Consider the following 21018-nt stretch of genomic DNA (forward strand, 5'->3'; position numbering starts at 1 on the left):
TGTTCTGAACAACCTGAACTGAAGAAGGGGCTTGGATGCGCAGCAAAAAGTCTTCACTCCTACAACGATTTGTCCATCTGACGCATTTAAATTTCATCTTTTGCTATGGATCAGACCTGGACGACTGAGGGTAATATACACAGACATGTTTGTAAATCATAGGCGACCAATGAGCTCCTTCGTTTCACACGTCGCTGAAAAAAAAACGGATCTGATTGGACGATCACGTTAGCCCGGGTTTGAGACCAGAGACCAGACTTATATTAACCTGTATAAAAAAAACACAGAGCGATATCAGTCTGGATTCACCCGACAAGTAAATCCAGTACAGTTATGTAGCGTTATTCAGGATACAGATACTTTTCTCAAATCAAAGGTTGTATTTCATCATGTAATTTTCGCTTTGAACTGCACGATATTGGTAAGAACAAAAGAAATCAGGTTTTGCGGCGTGTGCGTGTGTGATTTTTCCTTCTTACATTAAACATACCGCTACATTAAAGCATAACAAACTGCAATAAACATAAAACTATTAGTATTTATGTGACAGATTTTGTATGCAGTACTACGCTACAAAATCCATTTCAATCCAAGTATTCAGTATTCTGCAACTAAATCCATTTTCAAAGTATTCTTCACATCACTGCGTACGTACAGTGATATATTTTGACATACAGATAAACATTACAAGCTTTATTTCACATATACTTACACGGCTTTGGTTTGAGAAGTGTAAAACAGTGAAGTCTTGCCCTCATGTTTTTGTATCTCTACCGTCACAATGTAGATAGATGCATTTTAAATTTCTAGCTCACCGCATAATCATATAATACTGTAGCTATGACTCGATGCACATCCAGTAACATAAACACTGTATTTTCTGTAATGAAATCGTCCTTTACCAGGAAACAGGCTGTAATCCAAAAGTACTTTATGTATTAGATTGACTGTTATGTAATTGTTTGGTCTTATTCATCAAATTCACAGAAGTTCAGTTCCAGTATGTGGAAATAAATCATCTGACGCCACATACGAGTCCTGATCTCCGTGCTGCCCGTCGTGTTTGCGTGTTATTTCGATCAGCTTGTTCTTATTTATGTCCAACTACTGTTCATTTATGTTATTTACTTTTATTTTATGCTTTGAAAAGGTCATATATTACGCAAAATAGAATTATGTGAGGTTTAAGTCATGTTATAACGCTGTAATCTCCTCAAAAACAGAGAGCTGTGTTTTGTTTCATTCACATGTTTGAGTAACTCCTTATTATTTGTCTGTAACATCTCCAAAGCTGAAAACACTCTGTTCCACCTTGTGATGTCATGAAGTGGCAGTTTTCAAGTTAACATCTACGTTTTTACCTTTAGTTCAGTAGAGATCGGTATTTTCCAGAGCTGAAATCATCCAAATAATGATAGTGAAGGTGTGTGGAGTTTAAAAACACAGCGGAGCACTTCCTGTATTACCACATGATGACATCACAAGGTGGAACAGAGTGTTTTCGGTTTGAGAGAAAAAGAACTCAGGGTAAATCTGCAGGGTTTGTGTGTTAAACATGTGTGAATGAAACAAAAAAAACACAACTCCAGGTCTGTTTGTGACGAGGAAATGACATTAGAACATAGAAAATAGCGTAATATGAGCAAAATAAAATGAAAAAAACATTTTAATCGTTGCCAAAGGAAGAAGAAGCTCATTTATTACAAAGTTAAGGCTGATCCAGAGGAGATGTGAGGAGTGTATTGTCTGCAAAAGAACATCAAAGTTCCTGTTTTGAAGGTTTGCAGAAATAAAGAATAAATTAAAGCCGCAAGCGGCATCGAAAGGCCCTCGCGGGCCGTGCTTCGCGCTCGGCCGACCCCGCACTCCCTGTGGGTGGCGCTAACGCGCCACTTGTCCCTTTTTTATTGCGGCTTTGGGCTGCACTTGTCACCAAACAAGTCAAAACACATGTGAAGTGCTGATGCACAAAATGCAAAAACATGGGTTTTCCAGGCATCGCCATGGCAACACCGTGCAAAATACAAACTTGGCCCCTCTGACTTTTTTGACGGGGACGACCTGAAGAATCACTGTGCCAAATTGTATGTTCGTCGTTGACGTTAATAGGCCGTTATAAGACTTTGAAATGTACGAAAATTTGGAAATTTTCCCATTAGGATAACATGGGCGCTTTCGCGCATCACCATGGCAACCCAGTGAAAAATATGACTTGGGTCTGATTGACTTTTTTGATCAGGATGACATGAAGAGTCATGGTGCCAAATTTCACATTATTCCATGAAACTAATATTTTTCCCATGAATGGGAAAAATTGGGAGGATTCCCATTAGGATAACATTGGCAGTTTGGTGCATCGCCATGGCAACACGGTGCAAAAGACGACATAGGTCTGATTGACTTTATTGATTGGGATGACCCAATGGAATTTTGTGTCAAATTTGGGAACATTTGGAAAAACTAAATTTTCAGCCTTCCATACAAATTTATTTGTTATTCTGTAGGGGGCGCTGTCGCGCCAAATTTATTTCTTTCACAAACATAAGAATTAGGGCCGAAAGTTTTACAACTGATTCGAATTTGAGCCAAATCGGACTTTGCATGCGCAAACGGGAGCAAATTTTGAAATTTGAAAATTGCAAAAATTCCGATGGAAATTTGCGGCTTCGCCGCATGGAAGCCATGATAGGCATCATCATGAATTGGATAACTTTTGATGCCCCACTTGTCTAGATGATGTACAGTGATTTTCAGCCCCGCAGGTGAAGCGTCTTCAGAGGAGTTGACGAAAATGCGAGGTCAGCGAAAACGCTGACTCAGCATTTTGGAATTTTCAATCCAAGATGGCCGACTTCCGGTGCTTCAGAGGGCGTGGCCATAATAATATTTTTTGTTTGGCATCACTTGAAGAATGCATGTACCGAATTTGGTGGCTACTTCGTGAAGATAGTCTGCAACGATGAGTGCATGGGCGAAGCAATAGGCCCTACGCCCTGTAGGGGCTCGGGCCTAACGAATTGAATTAAATAAATAAAATTAAGTTTGTTTAACTACAATTGTTTTTCTTTGATACACTGAATCATTTTGTGCTGAATTAAACTCCAGTCCTTATTTCCAGTTAAATAAAGAAGCAAAATACTTTTAAAAGCCTCTTTTGTTTGTCATTATTTATAGATGAATGTAAAAACACTAAAGCTTGTGACAGAAAATATCAACCACCTTAGTGAATCTGCCGCTAACAAGCTAACAAGCTAACAAGCTAACAAGCTAACCGCCTCCAAGCTCAATATGGCTCCATGAAACGGGGATCCTCTCCGTTAATATCCCCAGTTTAAGTTGTATATGAAATGTAAATCACAAAGAGAAATTATGATATGTCTAACAAGTGTGTTTATTTATAAGAGAATAAAACGCTGGCGCATCAGCCGCTAATAACCTCTCCGCATCTGAGCTACCATCCCCGGGCGCAGCTAGACGGCCGTCCCGCTGAAAGACCCGCAGTCTCGGAGCAAAAGCTGTCTGGCTCCATAACACGGGAATTTCCTCCATTAACATCCCCAGTATCAAGTTGTAGATTAATGTTAATCACATAGAAACATAATTTGCCAAACGAGTTCTTACAACCGATAAGAGCTAATGTTCATATTCATATATAAGCTAATGCTTCATATTAATAGACCGTGCCCCATGCTAATATTTGGTTATATTGATAGATGTAGTCATGTTGTTATCATTTGGTTATATATGGATAGGCCATACCAGTTTAATGGCATTAAAGTAGATTTTGGCAAATATCTTGGGATTATCATTGTTCAAGTTACACGCAAATACCGTCACTCCAGCCGCGGGAGCGCGCATGAGTAAGAAAAGCACGAGCTGTGAAATCCTGTAAAGCCGAGGAGGCAGCGCACAAGACCCTGCCAAATGAATTTTATATCATAGTGTTGTTTAATTATTGAGTTGCTTCAATTAATACTTTTTGTAAGGATATTTACAAGCTGTGAATTAAAATGCTGCAATCAGGTCTCAAGCCCGCGCAACTGCTCCGACGCCTGGAGCTCAGACCGGGAACCCAAACACGCCTCCCGCCAAGAAGCGCCACAATTCGGCCTTCCACTTTCCACTGCTCCGCACGCCTGGAGCTCAGACTGCGGGGGTCAAACACATCACGCATCACATTTTGATGCATAACCATTTGACATTTCACTTTTATGCATCATTTCACCTTTATGCATCAAATAACTGAAACAACACCTAGCTAAAGACGTGAAACAAACATGAACACAAAACTCATGTCATACAACATTATTGACCCAAGTGATTTGAATATATCCATCACTAAGCAAAACACCCCGCCACTTTCAACTTTTGATTTAATTCAGCAGTTCTGTTACACATACACATATATATATACACAAACACATATAAACCCGCCGTGCCTCTGTCCCGCCCGCTGAGCCAACCGTTAGCCGGTTAGCTAGGAGCCTAGCCTGAAGCTAACCGCCAAAGTCACCCCCTTACATGTGACCTCCGTGAGCGCGCGGAGGGGTTGGGAGCGGGTGGCCGAGTTGTGACGCTTCTGAGCGGATAGAATGGCTGTGCTCCGCCCGGTCTGAGCTCCAGGCTTCGGAGCAAATGCGCGTTCCCGTTATGTACAGTGACATATAAAACGAGCTTTACTTCGAGGCTGGTGCTTATACGTGCCTCACATCTTCAGATAGGTGTTGTTCTAGTTAATTATGTATTTTAGTAAAATTGCTATACTTTTAAGTGACGTTTTGACCTCTGCCAGGCGTGCGGAGTGGCCGGAGCGGGTGGCCGAGTTGTGACGCTTCTGAGTGGATAGAATGGCTGAGCTCCGCCCGGTCTGAGCTCCAGGCTTCGGAGCAAATGCGCGTTCTCGTACGAATAGTGACACGTAAAATGAGTTTGACTTCTAGGCTGGTACTTGTATGTGTCTCACATCTTCTGACAGGTGTTGTCTAGTTAATTGAAGTGTTATAAGTGAAATTGCTATATTTAAAGTTACGTTTTGACCTCCGCCGGCGTGCGGAGTGTTGGGAGCAGTTATCCGTGTTTTGGCGCCTCTGAACGGATGGAGTGTTTGAGTTCCGCCCGGTGTTTCAGTGTTTCTTACTCTCGCTTTTAATCATAATGTAAACATATTTTTGGATGCTTTATTGTTTATTTCAGTTTAGCCCAGGACTAGTGTTAGCTCTGGGGGTTTGGTGACACTGTTTAGATGGCTTCCTCGTCCGACTCGTCCATCTCGATGTCAAGCAGCGGCAGAGCGTTGCGGGAAATGGCGTAGCCGGTCATGTTGGGGAGACCGGAGATGACACAACAGTTGAGACCGCTCCTGAAGATGTCCATGTCACAGACAAAGCTCCAGCTGTCCACCAGGGGGTCATAGGCCTCCACAGAGTACATGGTGCTCAAGCCGTTAAAACCCCCCACAGCAAAGATGCGGCCGTTCAGCACCTCAATGCCACAGTAACTGCGAGTGGTCAACATGGACGCCACGGGACGCCAGGAGTTTGTGCGCGGACTATAGGCCTCCACGCTGTTCAGGCGCATAGTCCCATCAAAATCTCCAACCTACATGAGAGAAGAGACAACTTAATGAACTGGTAGTTTAATACGACGACCTATCAAGGCTGTGGTGCAATTGTTTGAAAAATAGTCAGGGGTAAATGCTCATGTGCTCCTTCAGATGAGATAGAAAGCCTTATAGATTAAAATAGTGACTCTACTGAAATTTAAAAAGGTGTAATATGTATCCAGTTAATACTTACTGCATAGATGTAGTCACCGTAGGCAATGACAGCGACACCACTGCGCCTGGTGGTCATAGGAGCAATCAAAGACCACTGCTTGGTTCTTGGGTCGTAGCATTCAGCCGTCTGGAGGCACTCAATGTCATTGAAACCTCCACAAATGTAGATCTGCACAACACAGAAAGGTTCAGGGTTATAAAATTGTCTTTTATGAAATGAATTTTTTGAATATTTTTTCTGTCCCATTACCTCGCCATTAACTGCGACACAGTTGGCATCACTCCTCTGCTCGTTCATGGGTCGGATCGGGGACCACAGGTTAGTCTCAGGGTCAAAGACTTCAGCGGTGCTCAGTCGTATGTGCCCGTTGTGTCCGCCCATAGCATAGATACATCCGTTCAGCACAGCCACGCTCACATAGCAGCGGCGGTGGTACATGGGGGGCATCTCGTGCCAAGTGCGGGTGGCCAGGTCCAGGCGACGCACGCTGTTGAAATATTCCGTCCGGTCAAATCCTCCCACACAATAGACCGACCCATTGAGGAACACAGAGCCGTGGTAAGCCCTGGCCCTCTCCTGGTGGTTTGTGACATTAACCCAGCGACCAGCCTTATAGTCGTACGCCTCAATGCCATTGGTTGGATCGCCACCACTCCAGCCTCCAATAGCCAATAGGATGGCCCCAGGAAGTCGGGGGCGGATCAGACGGATATGGGAACCCGCACTGTTGGAAAGTGCATATATGGCCTGCACTTCACGTGTGTGGAGGTGATCCTTCACCAGAGGATTGCTGAGAACGTTGTTGTTTAGAAATTCAAGAGATATCTGGTCGAAACGCACCTGAAACACAAAACAGAATGGGTGTGAGGAAGGATGGGTTTCCTCAATATATTAATTTTCTGGATCGTTACAGTAGAACCCACAGCAGGTGATCGGTCAGAATCACGATGCTTCTCTTGATTTTGTGATGTTTATTAGGAATGGTGAATATGGATGTGTACGCGTGTGTGTGGTTCTGAAACAAGAAGAAATACAAACAACAATGAGTGAATGTAAATGTACAAATAACACACTATGATGAACAATGATAAAACAGTTACAAACTAATAAAACTGACATAAATCCAATGAAACAAAAAGCCTCAATATTAATGTCAGTTTATGCCTAATGACAAGCCATTCAGAGAAATAGCTCTATCTGGTGGTTAAGAAAATAATTACACGAATGGCTCCCTCTATCGGCCACGAACAGAAATAACAAAGGCCGCTGGAGCCACGTGATGTGCTGCGGGGCCTACAACCAATTAAGGCGCACGCAGTGCGTAACTTGTAAACGCCAGAACCAACGCTAGTATGAAGATGCACAATGCACAGTACAAAGGAATGAAATAGTGAACCCGTTTGACATTGCCAAATATGAACTTTACAATATAAATGAGATGGGAGGCACAAGGCGTCGAAGGACAGTTGGCTAGAGCTAACTAAGCAAAGCAAAGGCATAAAAAATACAATTAAATAATGCACTATTAACTCGCATTGGTCACACACTTACTTGCACTAGACGCACACAATACACAGAATCAGCGGACAGCAAAGGTATAACTATTAAAGCAGTTCAACAGCAGGGACTACACAAACACTGCTGCTCGTAGCGAACTCTCCGAGCGACTGCCAACTTCTGCACAAAGGAAAAGTCCAAGGCATCCTCTGATTGGATGAGAGTCCAGGTAGAGTGCGGTGCATAGCAAATGAGGAGAGAGAGTAAGAGTCAGAGTCTGTGGCTCGTAGGGGCCACAAGGGGGCCTTTTTTACAATGGGTCACAAAACAGTTTGTACTTTAATGATTTCGGTCAAATGTTTTGGTATCACTTGGCATCTCTTATATGTGAAACTTTGATAATTTGACATTATAGCTGTACATTAGTAACACACCTTTGCCAGTACACGTGGAAAGTCGACTCTGCGTTGCTGGAGGTCATGGTTGGTCCAGTGCAGAACGGCTTGGTACACGACTGTCTCATTTTTCACATCAAGTTCATCATCTTCTATGAACCCGCTCAGTTCCTGTGCTGTGAGGAGCTGGAATTCATTACAGTTCACCACCTCCTCAAAGTGACTCATGATAAACCGCCAAGCCAAGTCCTTTGTTTTGTGCGAAAGCACACCATGGCAGAACTTCCAGATGCTAATGCAGTTCTCCGGACACATGTGGTCCTCCATGTAACAGTAGCAGATTTTAACCAGGTTTTCCAGCAGCAGCATGTCAGCAGCCACAACTACATCCTGGACATTCTCTCCGCTCAGAAATGTGGTGGATTTGGTGTAGATCAGGGGTGTCCAAACTTTTTTCATGAAGGGCCGCATATAAAATCACAGACAAAGCCGAGGGCCGACTGAGGGCCATAGACTGGTCGCCAATATAGTGAATACTTCAAATGTGTGTTATTATTACAAGTTAGACTGAACCGCTAGACCTTTATTCATGCTGACATCCTCAATGGGACACATTAAATATTTGATAAGGGCTTGTTAAAGCAGATTTTCAGAAATATACAGTAAAAAGTACTGTTTAAAGAAATACAGGCTAATTCACCTGGAAGCTTGAGGGCCAAGAAAAATTGGTCTGAGGGCCGCATTTGGCCCCCGGGCCGCAGTTTGGACATGCCTGGTGTAGATCCATTCAAGCAGCAGGGCCATGATCTGAGGAGAGACTCCAACAAGTGTGAAGTCTCTGATATGATGACTGCTCCAGCGTTCAAACGCATGCACTCATCGTTGCGGAAGCAATAGGCCCTACGCCCTGCAGGGGCTCGGGCCTAAAAACTGATTGAACACTAAGAAAAATATTTGAAAAAAAACAAAAAAATACTTGTTGTAAAACTCAAAACAGGGCAATACTTTTAAAACTTTTGTGTTCCATTTTACAGTCACATTACATGAAATACTTCAACCTCCACAAAGACGTTTAGCAGTGTGTTTTAGCACCATGTGATCGCACCAGAGAGAAAATATATATATTTAGTGATTCATTTTTATTAATATCACCCATGCAGCTCAGTAATCAAACGTTAATAGTAGAGGTGGAAGAAGTACGGAATTTTGTTACTTAAGTAAAAGTACAAATACTGGAGCAAAAAATACTCAAGTAAACATTAAAGTATCACATGAAAAAATCTACTCAAGTAAAAAGTAAAAGCATTTAATTTGAGGTCCAATTTTTGTTACAGATTTACTTATTATTTTTATAGCTGTTTTTATCTAGATGTTTAGATATTTTTTTTTGTTCAAATTGTGAACATCCATCCATCCATTTTCTTCCGCTTATCCAGGGTCGGGTCACGTGGGCACCAGTCTAAGCAGGGACTCACAAACTTCCCGCACCCCAGACACTTCCCCCAGCTCCTCCGGTGGGACGCCAAGGCATTCCCAGGCCAGCCCAGAGACGTAGTCCGTCCGACGTGTCCTGGCCTCCTCTCGGAATCATGAACATGGTAAAAATAAACCCTCAGCCTTTTCAGCAGGTCTCAAACTATAATAACAAACACTTTTACTTTTCAGTCCTGTTCAGAAACGTAGTGGAGTAGAAAGTACAGATACTGCTCTCGAGTGTAGTGAAGTAAAAGTAAAACATATACACTTAAAATGTACTCAAGTAAAGTACAGACACCTTCATTTTCTACTTGCTTTGTTACGTTCCACCACAGAAGACAATGTCCGAGCGTTGTCACTTCCTGTTTCTTGTTTTTAAACGAGGGTCTGTGCCGTTAATAAAGTTCATTTGCCTCTTGATGAACTGAACGGTCTTTTGTCGCACAGACGTGGCGCCCGAGCTGAAGCCTGTGTAGAATCTGTGTTTTATGTGACTAATGTATTGTGCCGCTGTGAAAAGGCTTCCATGACACTCGTCTCGTCCATCTGCCTCTGTTGCCGTGATACCTCGCTGATGCGCCCTGTTAGCTCTTTACTGTAATTACTGAAACTACCCTAAGAGGAGTCATTATGATTCTAAAAATGCCACTGCCGGAGGGGTTAAGCATTGTACCTGGTGCCACAGAGGGAAGTAAATCACAGGGATAAAATTACCGGCAGATGTCACAAAGGGTCCCAGAGTTACAGCTTTTTATGTTTTTTTTAGCATTACGAAGTGAGATACTGCTGCAGTAAATAGTCATTCGTGGTAGTTTTACACATAATTGTCGGATTATGTTTTAGCAAATGGTGTTAAAGGTGCACTATGTAACTTTTCTGGTGGTTTGCCTGTACATATATGTATATATATATATATATATATATATATATATATATATATATATATATATATATATATATACACACACACACACACACGAGGGTCATTCAATAAATAAGGTGAATTTTTCGGTATAAGGACTTTTAATACAGTTAGAAGCTTACGTTTTTGTTTGTTTGTTTGTTTGTTTTACTTGTTTTTCACATGGATTTAATTTCTTTTGCAGATTAAAAAAAAAAACTTTGAGAGTTTTGGCGATTAACAAAGATGAAAGAAGCTCCAGGATTGAACAGCGGTCAGTTATCAAGTTGGTGAAGGTGCCAACCTGTTGAAATTCAATAGAGAATGTCACTGTGTCTGGTTCACCTCAGGAGACCTCATTTCTGTAGACCTCCCTGCCTTCATCCTCAACACTGCTCCGTCCTTCTTTAAACAATTTAGCCACTTGTAGACATTTTTTTGGCTGAAACATGTGACACCAGACACAGTGACATTCTCCTATGAATTTCAACAGGTTTGTACCTTCACCAACCAAAAACTTGACAACTGACCGCTGTTCAATCCTGGAGCTTCTTGGTCGGCCATCTTTGTTAATCGTTAAGTTGTTTTTTTTTAATCTGCAAAAGAAATTAAATCCATGTGAAAAACAAATAAAACAAACAAACAAAAACGTAAGCTTCTAACTGTATTAAAAGTCCTTATACCGAAAAATTCACCTTATTTATTGAATGACCCTCGTATATATATACACACACACATATGTATGTTTATATATATATATATATATATATATATATATATATATATATATATATATATATATATATATATATATATATATATATATATATAAATATATATATATATATATATAAATAAATATCTTGAAAATGATGCATTCTCACTGTTACAGGCTCGATTCTTCACAGATCTGACCTGTAACTCCATACACCTTCACTAGAATAATTTGCATAATTTCAGCTCCTGGAATTCCCTATCTCTGCTGAACTAATGATAAAAGGCAGTTATTAACTTGAAGACTACCACTTCATGACATCACAAGGTGGAACCGAGCATTTTGTAGACAGACTAATAATAAAGTGTAACTCAAACGTGTGAATGAAAAAAAACACAACTCCAGCTCTGTTTTTTGATGATGTAGCGGCTTTATAACACGACTTAACGCTCACAACAGTCCATTTTGTGTAACATAGGACCTTTAAGTACTTTGCATCTTAAAATCCCCATCGGTTTATTGTTGGGTCTATTGAAAATTCCATTTGGACACAATCCTGATCTCTAGATGTTAAAATGTCGCCTGGAATCACACGAGGAGAATCCAAACGCTGAGGGGGCGACAAGATAATTAACGACACGAAAAGTCCGCATTACTTTCAACTGGTGCCATTTAAGAGGTTAACACTATATTAAAAATGCCTCTGAAGAGAATTTTCCGGGCTGACTTGTGTTGTTCCCGCTTGGGGGGAGGGGGGGGGGGGGTAGCCGTGATTGCTTTCCAGATTCCTCCACAGTGACAGCGAAAGTCTGAATTTGCATTTTTGAGTCAACCAAAAGCAGCAGGATCACGCTCGGCTGGCTGCTGTAACGTTGTTGACAAAGCAAGACATCACAGGCTGTCACCGAATTATTTCAAATACGCCGTCTGATAAGGGGAGGGGGGAGCTCGCGGTGGATGCAGATTCCGGTGGTGCAGCAGTGAGACAGTTTAAGTGGTGTGCGGTGTAGCTGGATCCCCCTCCGCCTCTGTTTCTAGGTCAGGAGCTCTGCAGCAGCCGTGCACCTCTGCTACACCGTTATTACAGAGTGGGTTTATGGAGCAGAGAAACAGAGTGGAACACAAGTATAATCTGATGTTTTAGTGCAGTTTTTTCAATTTATATAAGGATTTTAGTTTATTAAGATACATAGCTGACTTAAATAAACTCTAAATATCCTCGTAATACCCGTATACCTTAGCAATATGTCATATAGTAAGTTAGTAAGGCATAGTCTGTACAGTGGTCCCTCGTTTATCGCGGGGGTTACGTTCTAAAAATAACCCGCAACAAGCGAAATCTGCGAAGTATCGGCTTTATTTTTTACAGTTATTATACAGTTTTTTGTCTGTAAAACCCCTCACCACACACTTTATACACTTTTCTCACACAGGCGTTAACATTTTCTCACATTTCTCTCTCGTTTAAACTCTCTCAAAGTTCAAACCTTCGTCGGCGCCTTTGTCGGTGCAGAACGTTTCATCGACATTGTGGGTTTTGTCGGAGGAGAAAACAAATTGCAAACGTACAGCACTTCAGAGTCACACTGCGATCCAACGTTTATGTAAATTTGGCTAAACGCATTGCGCTAAAAAAATCCGTGAAACAGCGAGGCAGCGAAAGGTGAACTGCGATATAGTGAGGGACAACCGTATATATCAGGGGAGTCAAACTCAACTTCACTGAGGGACACATCAGAAGAATGGTTCGTGTCAAATTTGCAAAGATATAAAAATATGTCTATGTAACTGCATAACGTCTGATAAACTGACATTTTAACATGACATACATTTAAATTTACCTTGTCGCGGGCCACATAAAATGACATGGCGGGCTGCATTTAGCCCCCGGGCCTAGAGTTTGACACATGTGGTATATATAAATGGACATAGCTAACCTGCTAGCCGTCTCGTTTCAAATAGGAAGTGATCGTGGGTGCACTCCATCGGCTCTGGCTCCAACTCACTTTGCACTGGAAAACTGTCGCCCCTCTTAAATTGTTTGTATTTTCCTGCTCTACATGATCCCGGTGTGTTTATTTTACTATTTTATCCATAAATCAAGATATGAATATTAATAACAGACAAATCAGGCGCCTTCTTTCCCAGAAGTCGCTCCCGTTGGCGTTAGCAACAGGTTTGAGTGACAGCGTTGCTAAGGACCCGCTCCCTGCCAAAGTCTCACTCCAGACTGATTGGCTTCTTGGTTGCTATGAGACTCACTGTCGGAATTACTAATATACAACTTGGTTTTAAATTGGCCGCTATAACCGCTCTAGCCTCGCTGAGCTTCATTTGGCTGAAGCTGAGCGCTGTGGGTGGCGTCGCACTCACTCAGTTCACTTCTTTATACGGTTTATGATCTGACTCAAACTGCACGAACACAGTAACAATAAGAAGAACCATGTCTTCAAATAAAATGATCTCTGCATTTTTGTACAGATGATGATGATGATTTGTTTATTTCGAGCATTGATCCAGGATAATTTTTCATACTTGTTCAAGAAAGGAAAAAAAAAACAAAACGAAAAACATGAAAACACTTTGAATGTATCAGTTACAAATTGTCTTTAGACTACATCAGTGGGATGTAGTAGTATTTATTCATGTCCACCCCCGTGTTGTTCATGCAAAATACATTTCTACTATGTTTCCTGTACTTGCATTACTACAAGCCACACAAACCTCATAATATCAGTATTCACAATGATTCTAATTTATATATTTACAGATCCAAGACACTTACTGCAGCGGTGATAACAATAGTGAAATAAATAAAGTGTAAAGTGCCTCAGCTCGCTCCTCAACACTGTCCCCACACACAGAGACATACAGAGACACTGAGACACACTGAGACATACAAAGAGACACAGAGACACACTGAGAGACACACAGAGACATACAGAGACACTAAGACACACTGAGACACACAGAGACACTGAGACAGACAGAGCCATACAGAGAGGGACTGAGACACACAGAGACACACTAAGACATACAGAGACATACTGACACACAGAGACGCACTGAGACATACAGAGACACACTGAGACACACAGAGACATACTGAGACACAGAGACGCACTGAGACCCACAGAGACATACTGAGACACACTGAGACACAGAGAGACACAGAGACATACTGAGACACACAGAGACAGAGACACACAGAGACAGAGACACACACACCCACACAGAGACACACTGAGACACACAGAGACACACTCTGTTATGTCTCAAACCCGGTCAAACATGATCGTACAGTCAGATTTGTTTTCCTCAGTGTGAACAGGTCCGTTGACAGACATTTCGGGGCCCAGGGCAAGAAGTCTCAGATGGGCCCCCCTTTAATATAAATTAATAGAATGAAGGTCCAATTCTGGGCCCTTTGTCCCCCGTTTAGTCCACTCCCCTGTGGGTGAAACTGAGGAGCTCATTTGTCACCTATGATTTACAAATAAAATTACATTTCTCAGATTCAGATTCAGAAAACTTTATTGATCCTAGAGGGCAATTCATTTGCAGCATCTCAAAGCAGTTCTCACTCTAACACACACGCAAACACACACGCAAACACACACGCAAACACACACGCAAACACCCCCCCCCACACACACACACACACACCCACACACACACACACCCACACACACACAAACACAGTGTGTCAGTCCATTACAGTCCACAGTGGAATTCAAAGCACAATATAAGAACAATATACATAAAAACAGTGCAAAACTTAAAAAAAAACTACCCTTAGAATTTAGCAATTTAATAGCCGAGGGCACAAAAGAATTTGAAAAACGATTTGTTTTCCGTCAGGAGCCAGAGGATGGAGGGGCGGAGCCAGGAGACACTCGGCTTTGCTCAGCTCCTCCCACAGAGAATGCAGCTCCCTCTGCTTAATCCCTGTAATTTTTTAGCAGGTTTGTTCTTATCTTTCAAGGACAGGGACTGAAACCAGCAAATGAAAGAAAAAGTGAGCAGACTCTCGATAAAAGAACAATAAAAGTTGTTGAGAATATTTCTGTTTACATTAAAAGAGTTCAGTTTTTTCAACAGATACATTCTCTGCTGCCCTCGTTTAACAATACTTTCAGTGTTTAGATCAAATCTCAATCTGTTGTCTATCACGGTGCCTAAATACTTGTAATTATCGACAATTTCGACAACATCTCCATGTATGACACTGACACTATGAGAAGGTGCACGTCTAAAATCAATAACCATATCCTTAGTTTTGGCAACGTTCAAATCCAGGTAGTTGTCCTCACACCACTGGACAAACTGCCCCAGCGCAGAGCCATGATTTATCTCAGATCCTGCAAGTAGCGACACCAGGACCGGATTTCTCTCGCCTTATTACACATAACAAAGAAAACTAAAAGAATGAACAATAATATGAACAATAATAATATAAAAAAAACAAACACAAAGTACAAACAACTCAAACAAACAAGAGACAAATCAAGACAATATTGAAAGAAAAAAACAAAACAAAAAACATACATGCTCTCATCATTAATACTCTTGTACTGGGGTGCTCCTCAAGGTTCAGTATTGGGCCCGTTGTACTTCTGCTGATGGTCACATGACGGCTCAGTACACACTATGTGCTAATTATGATTAACAGTCGTGACCAGAGCATAGTTTGGACTGAATAGAAAACGAGTCTGCAGTCTGCAAAACAAAAGTTAATTAGCATGAAACGGTTATTGCCTTAGGTTTAAAGCATAGTAAAACTAATTGTGACACTGCTGCAACGCATGCAAAATACACAAAATGAAAAAAAAAGAAGTTTCATTAATTTCTCACACGTAGAGTAGCGATAATGATGTTCCTAACTGTGCACTGAATTAACTCATTTCAATTACTGCTTTGGATCTTCTCTATCTCTTGAAAATTGAATGTCTTGATTAGATCTTGTGGAACATAAGAGGACGACGCTGGGCATGTGAGGCAGGTTTGTTTACACGACAAACTGTTTGACTCTTCAATGAGCAGGAGGAGGTCCGAGAGTTTTCCTGATGAGCGGAAATGGATTTTACAGACGCAAACTGGTCGTGCCGGTACATAATTAACTTAGTACATAAAGGTTCAAGTGAGAGCTCATATACAAGTGTCTCCATGTCTGCTCTTAAACTGATATTCAAGAAGTTTGTATGTGTGTAAGTGGGAACATGAGTGGCACGAGAAGAAAAACAAAAGCAAAAAACATGATAATAATAATAAAAACAACAACAATAATAATAATAATAAGAAGAAAAATACATAAATAAATAAAAACAGTTGGCCCATTATTATAATTTTGTGTGGAAGTGGAACATTAAATAATAATAATAATAATAATAATAATAATAATAATAATAATAATAATAATAATAATAAATAAATAAATAAATAAATAAAAACAGTTGGCCCATTATTATAATTTAGTGTGGAAGTGGAACATTAAATAATAATAATAATAATAATAATAATAATAAATAAATAAATAAAAACAGTTGGCCCATTATTATAATTTAGTGTGGAAGTGGAACATTTAATAATAATAATTAAAAAAAATAAAAACAGCTGGCATATTATTAAAGTTTAGTGTGGAAGTGGAACATTTAAAAATCATAATAATAATAAACAGTTGGCCCATGATTATAATTTAGAGTGGAAGTGGAACATTTGGTTTGAACGAGTTGGTCATGTCCGACTTTAAACGCACATTGACCTTATAAAACACTTGAGTTATGGAAATAATCGTAAGAAATGACTGATGCTTCAAAACATTCCCAAAACACCAACTTACGTCGCCTCAACAGCCCCAAATTTGATTTCAGTCTCTCAAAAACTACATAGACACTGTGTTCTTTGCATATATTTTAAACTACAAGTAATATAAAAAGTGAAAAAAAGAGACATAAACACAAATAATGCTAACAGCTAAACAAACAAAAGCAGAGCTACGTATAATGAGCATTCCCCAGACTGGTTTGATTGCATAACTTTTCCAACTTCCACCACTGTCTTTTCACTGCCTCCCCGGTGCCTGCTGTGTCTTTCTGCAGAAGTTCTGTTCTGTGGGAGGCAGAAAAGTTTGGAGTTAGCATCTGAAATGTCTCTCTATTGACAACTATGGCGACTATAGTTTAAACTGCAGTGGCACTTATATCTGTTACTTATCTTAGCATAGTTAGCGCAGCAGATTATCGCCTTTATATCATTAAAATATCAAACGGATCAGCTTTGTCCAACAGAGTAGCGTAGTCCAGATGTACAGATCCACGTCGCAGTCCATAATTTGAAGGCAGGTGGCACAAGGGGGCGTAGTTTTCATATTTTCTCTGACTAGATGAGCTCGGAAATGGGCGATAATTTCCAGCGTTTTGGCCCTTTTTTGTTACTTTGCAGCGTTATGTTTCAGTTTGCAGGAAGTTTAAACGTATTAAAAGTTTTGACACATTTGTGATTCACCCCCGTAAGAGCGGAGAAAAGTCATGATGATTAACTACATATTTTAGATCATCAAAAATCAAACGTGTCCATGTCAGTCTGGTTCATTTGTAATGTTCTGTTTCAATGTAAAAACCTGCACATAATTGACTTTTTAAATTGGTTTTGGACTGTAGGAAATATACTGTTGGACATGGGGACATTTATTGTATTTTCCTGCTAATGTCAATGATGAACTGTTTGTCTTATAATGTATTTGTAATGAAATGTGTGTTTTAATGTGTGTTCAGCTGTGTCCAGGGACTGCACGTGGAAAGTAACAGTAGCTAAATCTGGTACATCTTTTCTTTTGTAAGATTAATGAATTTGTACAAGGTAAAAGAGTAAAGAAAGAAAGATATAAAACTTAAAAATGTACGACTAGCGATATTTTGTTGATTTCTGGAAGAACAAGACTTTCTCTGCTTTGGCACAGGTGTCTTAGTCTGGATTCACACTTGTTCTGGTCTGGTCTTTGTCCTGGTTTGAGCCCAGTTTAGTCCTGATGTAGACTTGGTTTGGTTCTGGTTTAGATCCGTGATTAATCTGTTTAGTGCTAGTTTTGATATGAGGTGTTTTCAGTATGAACGGCTTCTTCTTCTTCCTCCTCCTTCTTCTTCCTCCTTCTTCTTCTTCTTCCTCCTCCTCCTCCTTTTTTTTCTTTCTCCTCTTCTTCTCCTTCTTCTTCTTCTTCCTCCTTCTTCTTCCTCCTCCTTCTTCTTCTTCTTCCTCTTTCTCCTCTTCTTCTCCTTCTTCTTCCTCCTCTTCCCTCCTCCTCCTTCTTCTTCCTACTCCTTCTTCTTCCTCCTCTTCTTCTTCCTCTTCTTCTCCTTCCTCTTCTTCCTCCTCTTCCCTCCTCCTCCTTCCTCCTCCTCTTCTTCCTCCTCTTCCCTCCTCCTCCTCTTCTTCCTCCTCTTCCCTCCTCCTCCTCTTCTTCCTCCTCTTCCCTCCTCCTCCTCTTCCCTCCTCCTCCTTCTTCTTCCTCTTCTTCTTCCTCCTCTTCCCTCCTCCTCCTCCTCTTCCTCCTCTTCCCTCCTCCTCCTTCTTCCTCTTCTTCTTCCTCCTCTTCCCTCCTCCTCCTCCTCCTCCTCTTCCTCCTCTTCCCTCCTCCTCCTTCTTCCTCCTCTTCTTCCTCCTCCTCCTTCTTTTAGCCTGTAGGTGCACATTTCCACCACCTCCTGTGCTGAGGTGTGGTCCACAGTTTTATAAACGTTTTTAGTGAAGCTAAATCCTTTTATAACAAGATTCATTTCCTTTAAAAATCGCAAAAGGAAAGTTGAAAATTTATCAACTGGACAAATTCTTTTCCTTTTGCTGTGGCTCAGACCTGGACAAATGAGAAATTACACAGATAAATCCCTAATTCTCACGTGAACCATTTAGCATGTTATTCAAATGAAATGCAACACTTTTCTCTTTGTAAAATTCTTGTTAAAACTCCGTCTCTTGTCATTTTACCTGTTACAGTTTAAAATAACATGTTCTACTGTTTCGTCCTCGAGGCCACACCCCTTTTCTTTCCCCTCACCTGTGGGCGGAGTCTTCTCTGGCCAAAACTCACCTGTTCTGCATCTGCAATCAAGCCCTGCTCATCCAGCTTATCTCAGCGATCGAATGGGCTGTGAGTTCCTATTTTTAAATGTATTTGTACTTATAATTACAAAGTTTTACCTTTGTCTTTTCCTCGCTCTGGTCCAAGACTCTTGTTGAATAAACCTAGTTCCTCTTGGGTCCATTTTGGCTCTTTACACCAACAACAAAGAGTTTAAAAGTGCACATCGTTCCCAAATCCTCGCCCAGTCCACGTGGATGTATTTTGGACTAAATCTCCCGACCTCCCTGGACCAGATTGGGCTCGGATTCAGACATCGACCACTAAACTGTTGGAGAAGGACAACGCAGAATTTGCAGAACAAGGTAAGAAATCTGTTCATCTTTGAGCCTCATGGATTATGGATGTGTAAAATGGGGCTTTAGTTCTGCTTTAGTCCTCCTTTAGACCTTTGGTCCTCCTTTAGTCCTGGTCTAGTCCCGCTTTAGTCCTGGTCTAGTCCCGCTTTAGTCCTGGTCTAGTCCCGCTTTAGTCCTGGTCTAGTCCCGCTTTAGTCCCAGTCTAGTCCCGCTCTAGTCCCGCTCTAGTCCCGCTCTAGTCCCGCTCTAGTCCCGCTCTAGTCCCGCTCTAGTCCCGCTCTAGTCCCGCTCTAGTCCCGCTCTAGTCCCGCTCTAGTCCCGCTCTAGTCCCGCTCTAGTCCCGCTTTAGTCCCGCTCTAGTCCCGCTTTAGTCCCGCTTTAGTCCCGGTCTAGTCCCGCTTTAGTCCCGGTCTAGTCCCGGTCTAGTCCCGCTTTAGTCCCGGCCTAGTCCCGCTTTAGTCCCGGCCTAGTCCTCCTTTAGTCCCGGTCTAGTCTCCCTTTAGTCCTGCCGTGTTTGTGTTTGTGTTTGTGTCGCTGTTGTGTGTTTGTGTTTGTAATATTCTCATTGTGGTTTTAAACTCAGCTGATTGATTTGGGCGGAGGTTGGTAGTTGAGTTGTGGAGGATGGTGGATGTGTAATGTTGCCAGAACTTTATTTGTTTAACTCTGTATTTTGTCGTGTTTTTAGTGTTTTTATTATTAATGGTTATGGTTCACTGTAAATAACAATATGTATTTAGTGATGTAGTGTTAATTATACACTTTGTTTTTACTGTAAATATTTACTTTTGGCCCGTGACCCGGAAATAGTTTGTCAATTCAGCTGTGAACGAAGCGTGCATCTGAGCAGACTTCACGCGCTGCTATATTTTCTTAAAGTTATGTAACACTAGCTACAGTTGGGCGGGGAAAAAAATCACCTCAAATGTTATATTCGTCTATTGATATTCGAAGGGAAAGATTAATTCCTTATCTCATTCAGTGTAAACAGAAACAAAATGGCTGTGAAGTCGCCACCTTGACTCGTCTTCTATGAAATAATAAAGAATTACAAATGAAACTATGTCCATTTTACACTTTTAGATCATGAGTCATACGCTAATACGCTAATTTCGGCACGGCCTTTGTGGTCAATGGAGGCTACACGGAGGAGCACCCTTCATCAGCCGGGTACTTCGAAAGGTACTTCAAAGTGTGCAACCGTTAAATTGAGACACAACGTAGCCGCAGCAGTCTCATCTTTGTTGTATTTGGGTCGTTTATGCTGCTTTTGCTGTAAGTTTCTGCTTTAACCGCCATCTAAAAACATTATCTCCGATCTACACTGCAATATTTTTTTTTTTTGTATTATTGTTTCATATTGCACCTTTTAGATAAATCATTTTAAAAAGTGCAAAAGTAACACGGCTTTTGCGGCGTTTGCGTTAGAGACTAAGACGTGAGCAGACATATTGGATCTTTCCACCTTAACAAGCTTCAAACATTTTACCGTACAAAAGAAGCGCACTCCCAGCATCACGTAAAAGTTGCTTATATCGCATATTTATTTCACGATGCAAACTCTATACGAGGAGACGCTATAGCTGCCACTAGATGCTAATCAGGCAAATGAAAAATCTCAGAGCTGGTCCCTTGTATTTTTCCATATCGTTGTTAGCATACGCGCTAAGAAGTTTCAAAACTATCTTAGTGGAGCGTGAGTGATAAGATTAAGGTGTTGTTTATTTGCCATTTGTAATTGAAAACCACACTGGAAAACACGTACATGAAGGTCAAAGTTCACCAAATGCGTCTACAACTAATTTGCAAAAATAAAGCGCACTG

General features: G+C 41.1%; 1 protein-coding gene across 1 annotated transcript in view; it reads right to left on the reverse strand.

Moving 5' to 3' along the window:
* Positions 1-5238: 5238 nt before the first annotated feature.
* The window catches only part of LOC117379045 (kelch-like protein 10), a 35766-nt gene continuing 19986 nt past the window's right edge, over positions 5239-21018 (reverse strand). Inside the window, exons 2-6 of the mRNA XM_055225473.1 lie at positions 8434-8519; positions 7709-8082; positions 6027-6617; positions 5796-5945; positions 5239-5598 (exon numbers count right to left, since the gene is read on the reverse strand). Coding sequence (XP_055081448.1) covers positions 5239-5598; positions 5796-5945; positions 6027-6617; positions 7709-8082; positions 8434-8519 — 1561 coding nt within the window. The remainder of the gene's footprint in view (positions 5599-5795; positions 5946-6026; positions 6618-7708; positions 8083-8433; positions 8520-21018) is intronic.

This window comes from Periophthalmus magnuspinnatus, chromosome 11, assembly GCF_009829125.3.
Source record: "Periophthalmus magnuspinnatus isolate fPerMag1 chromosome 11, fPerMag1.2.pri, whole genome shotgun sequence".
In the NCBI taxonomy this organism is placed as follows: domain Eukaryota; kingdom Metazoa; phylum Chordata; class Actinopteri; order Gobiiformes; family Gobiidae; genus Periophthalmus; species Periophthalmus magnuspinnatus.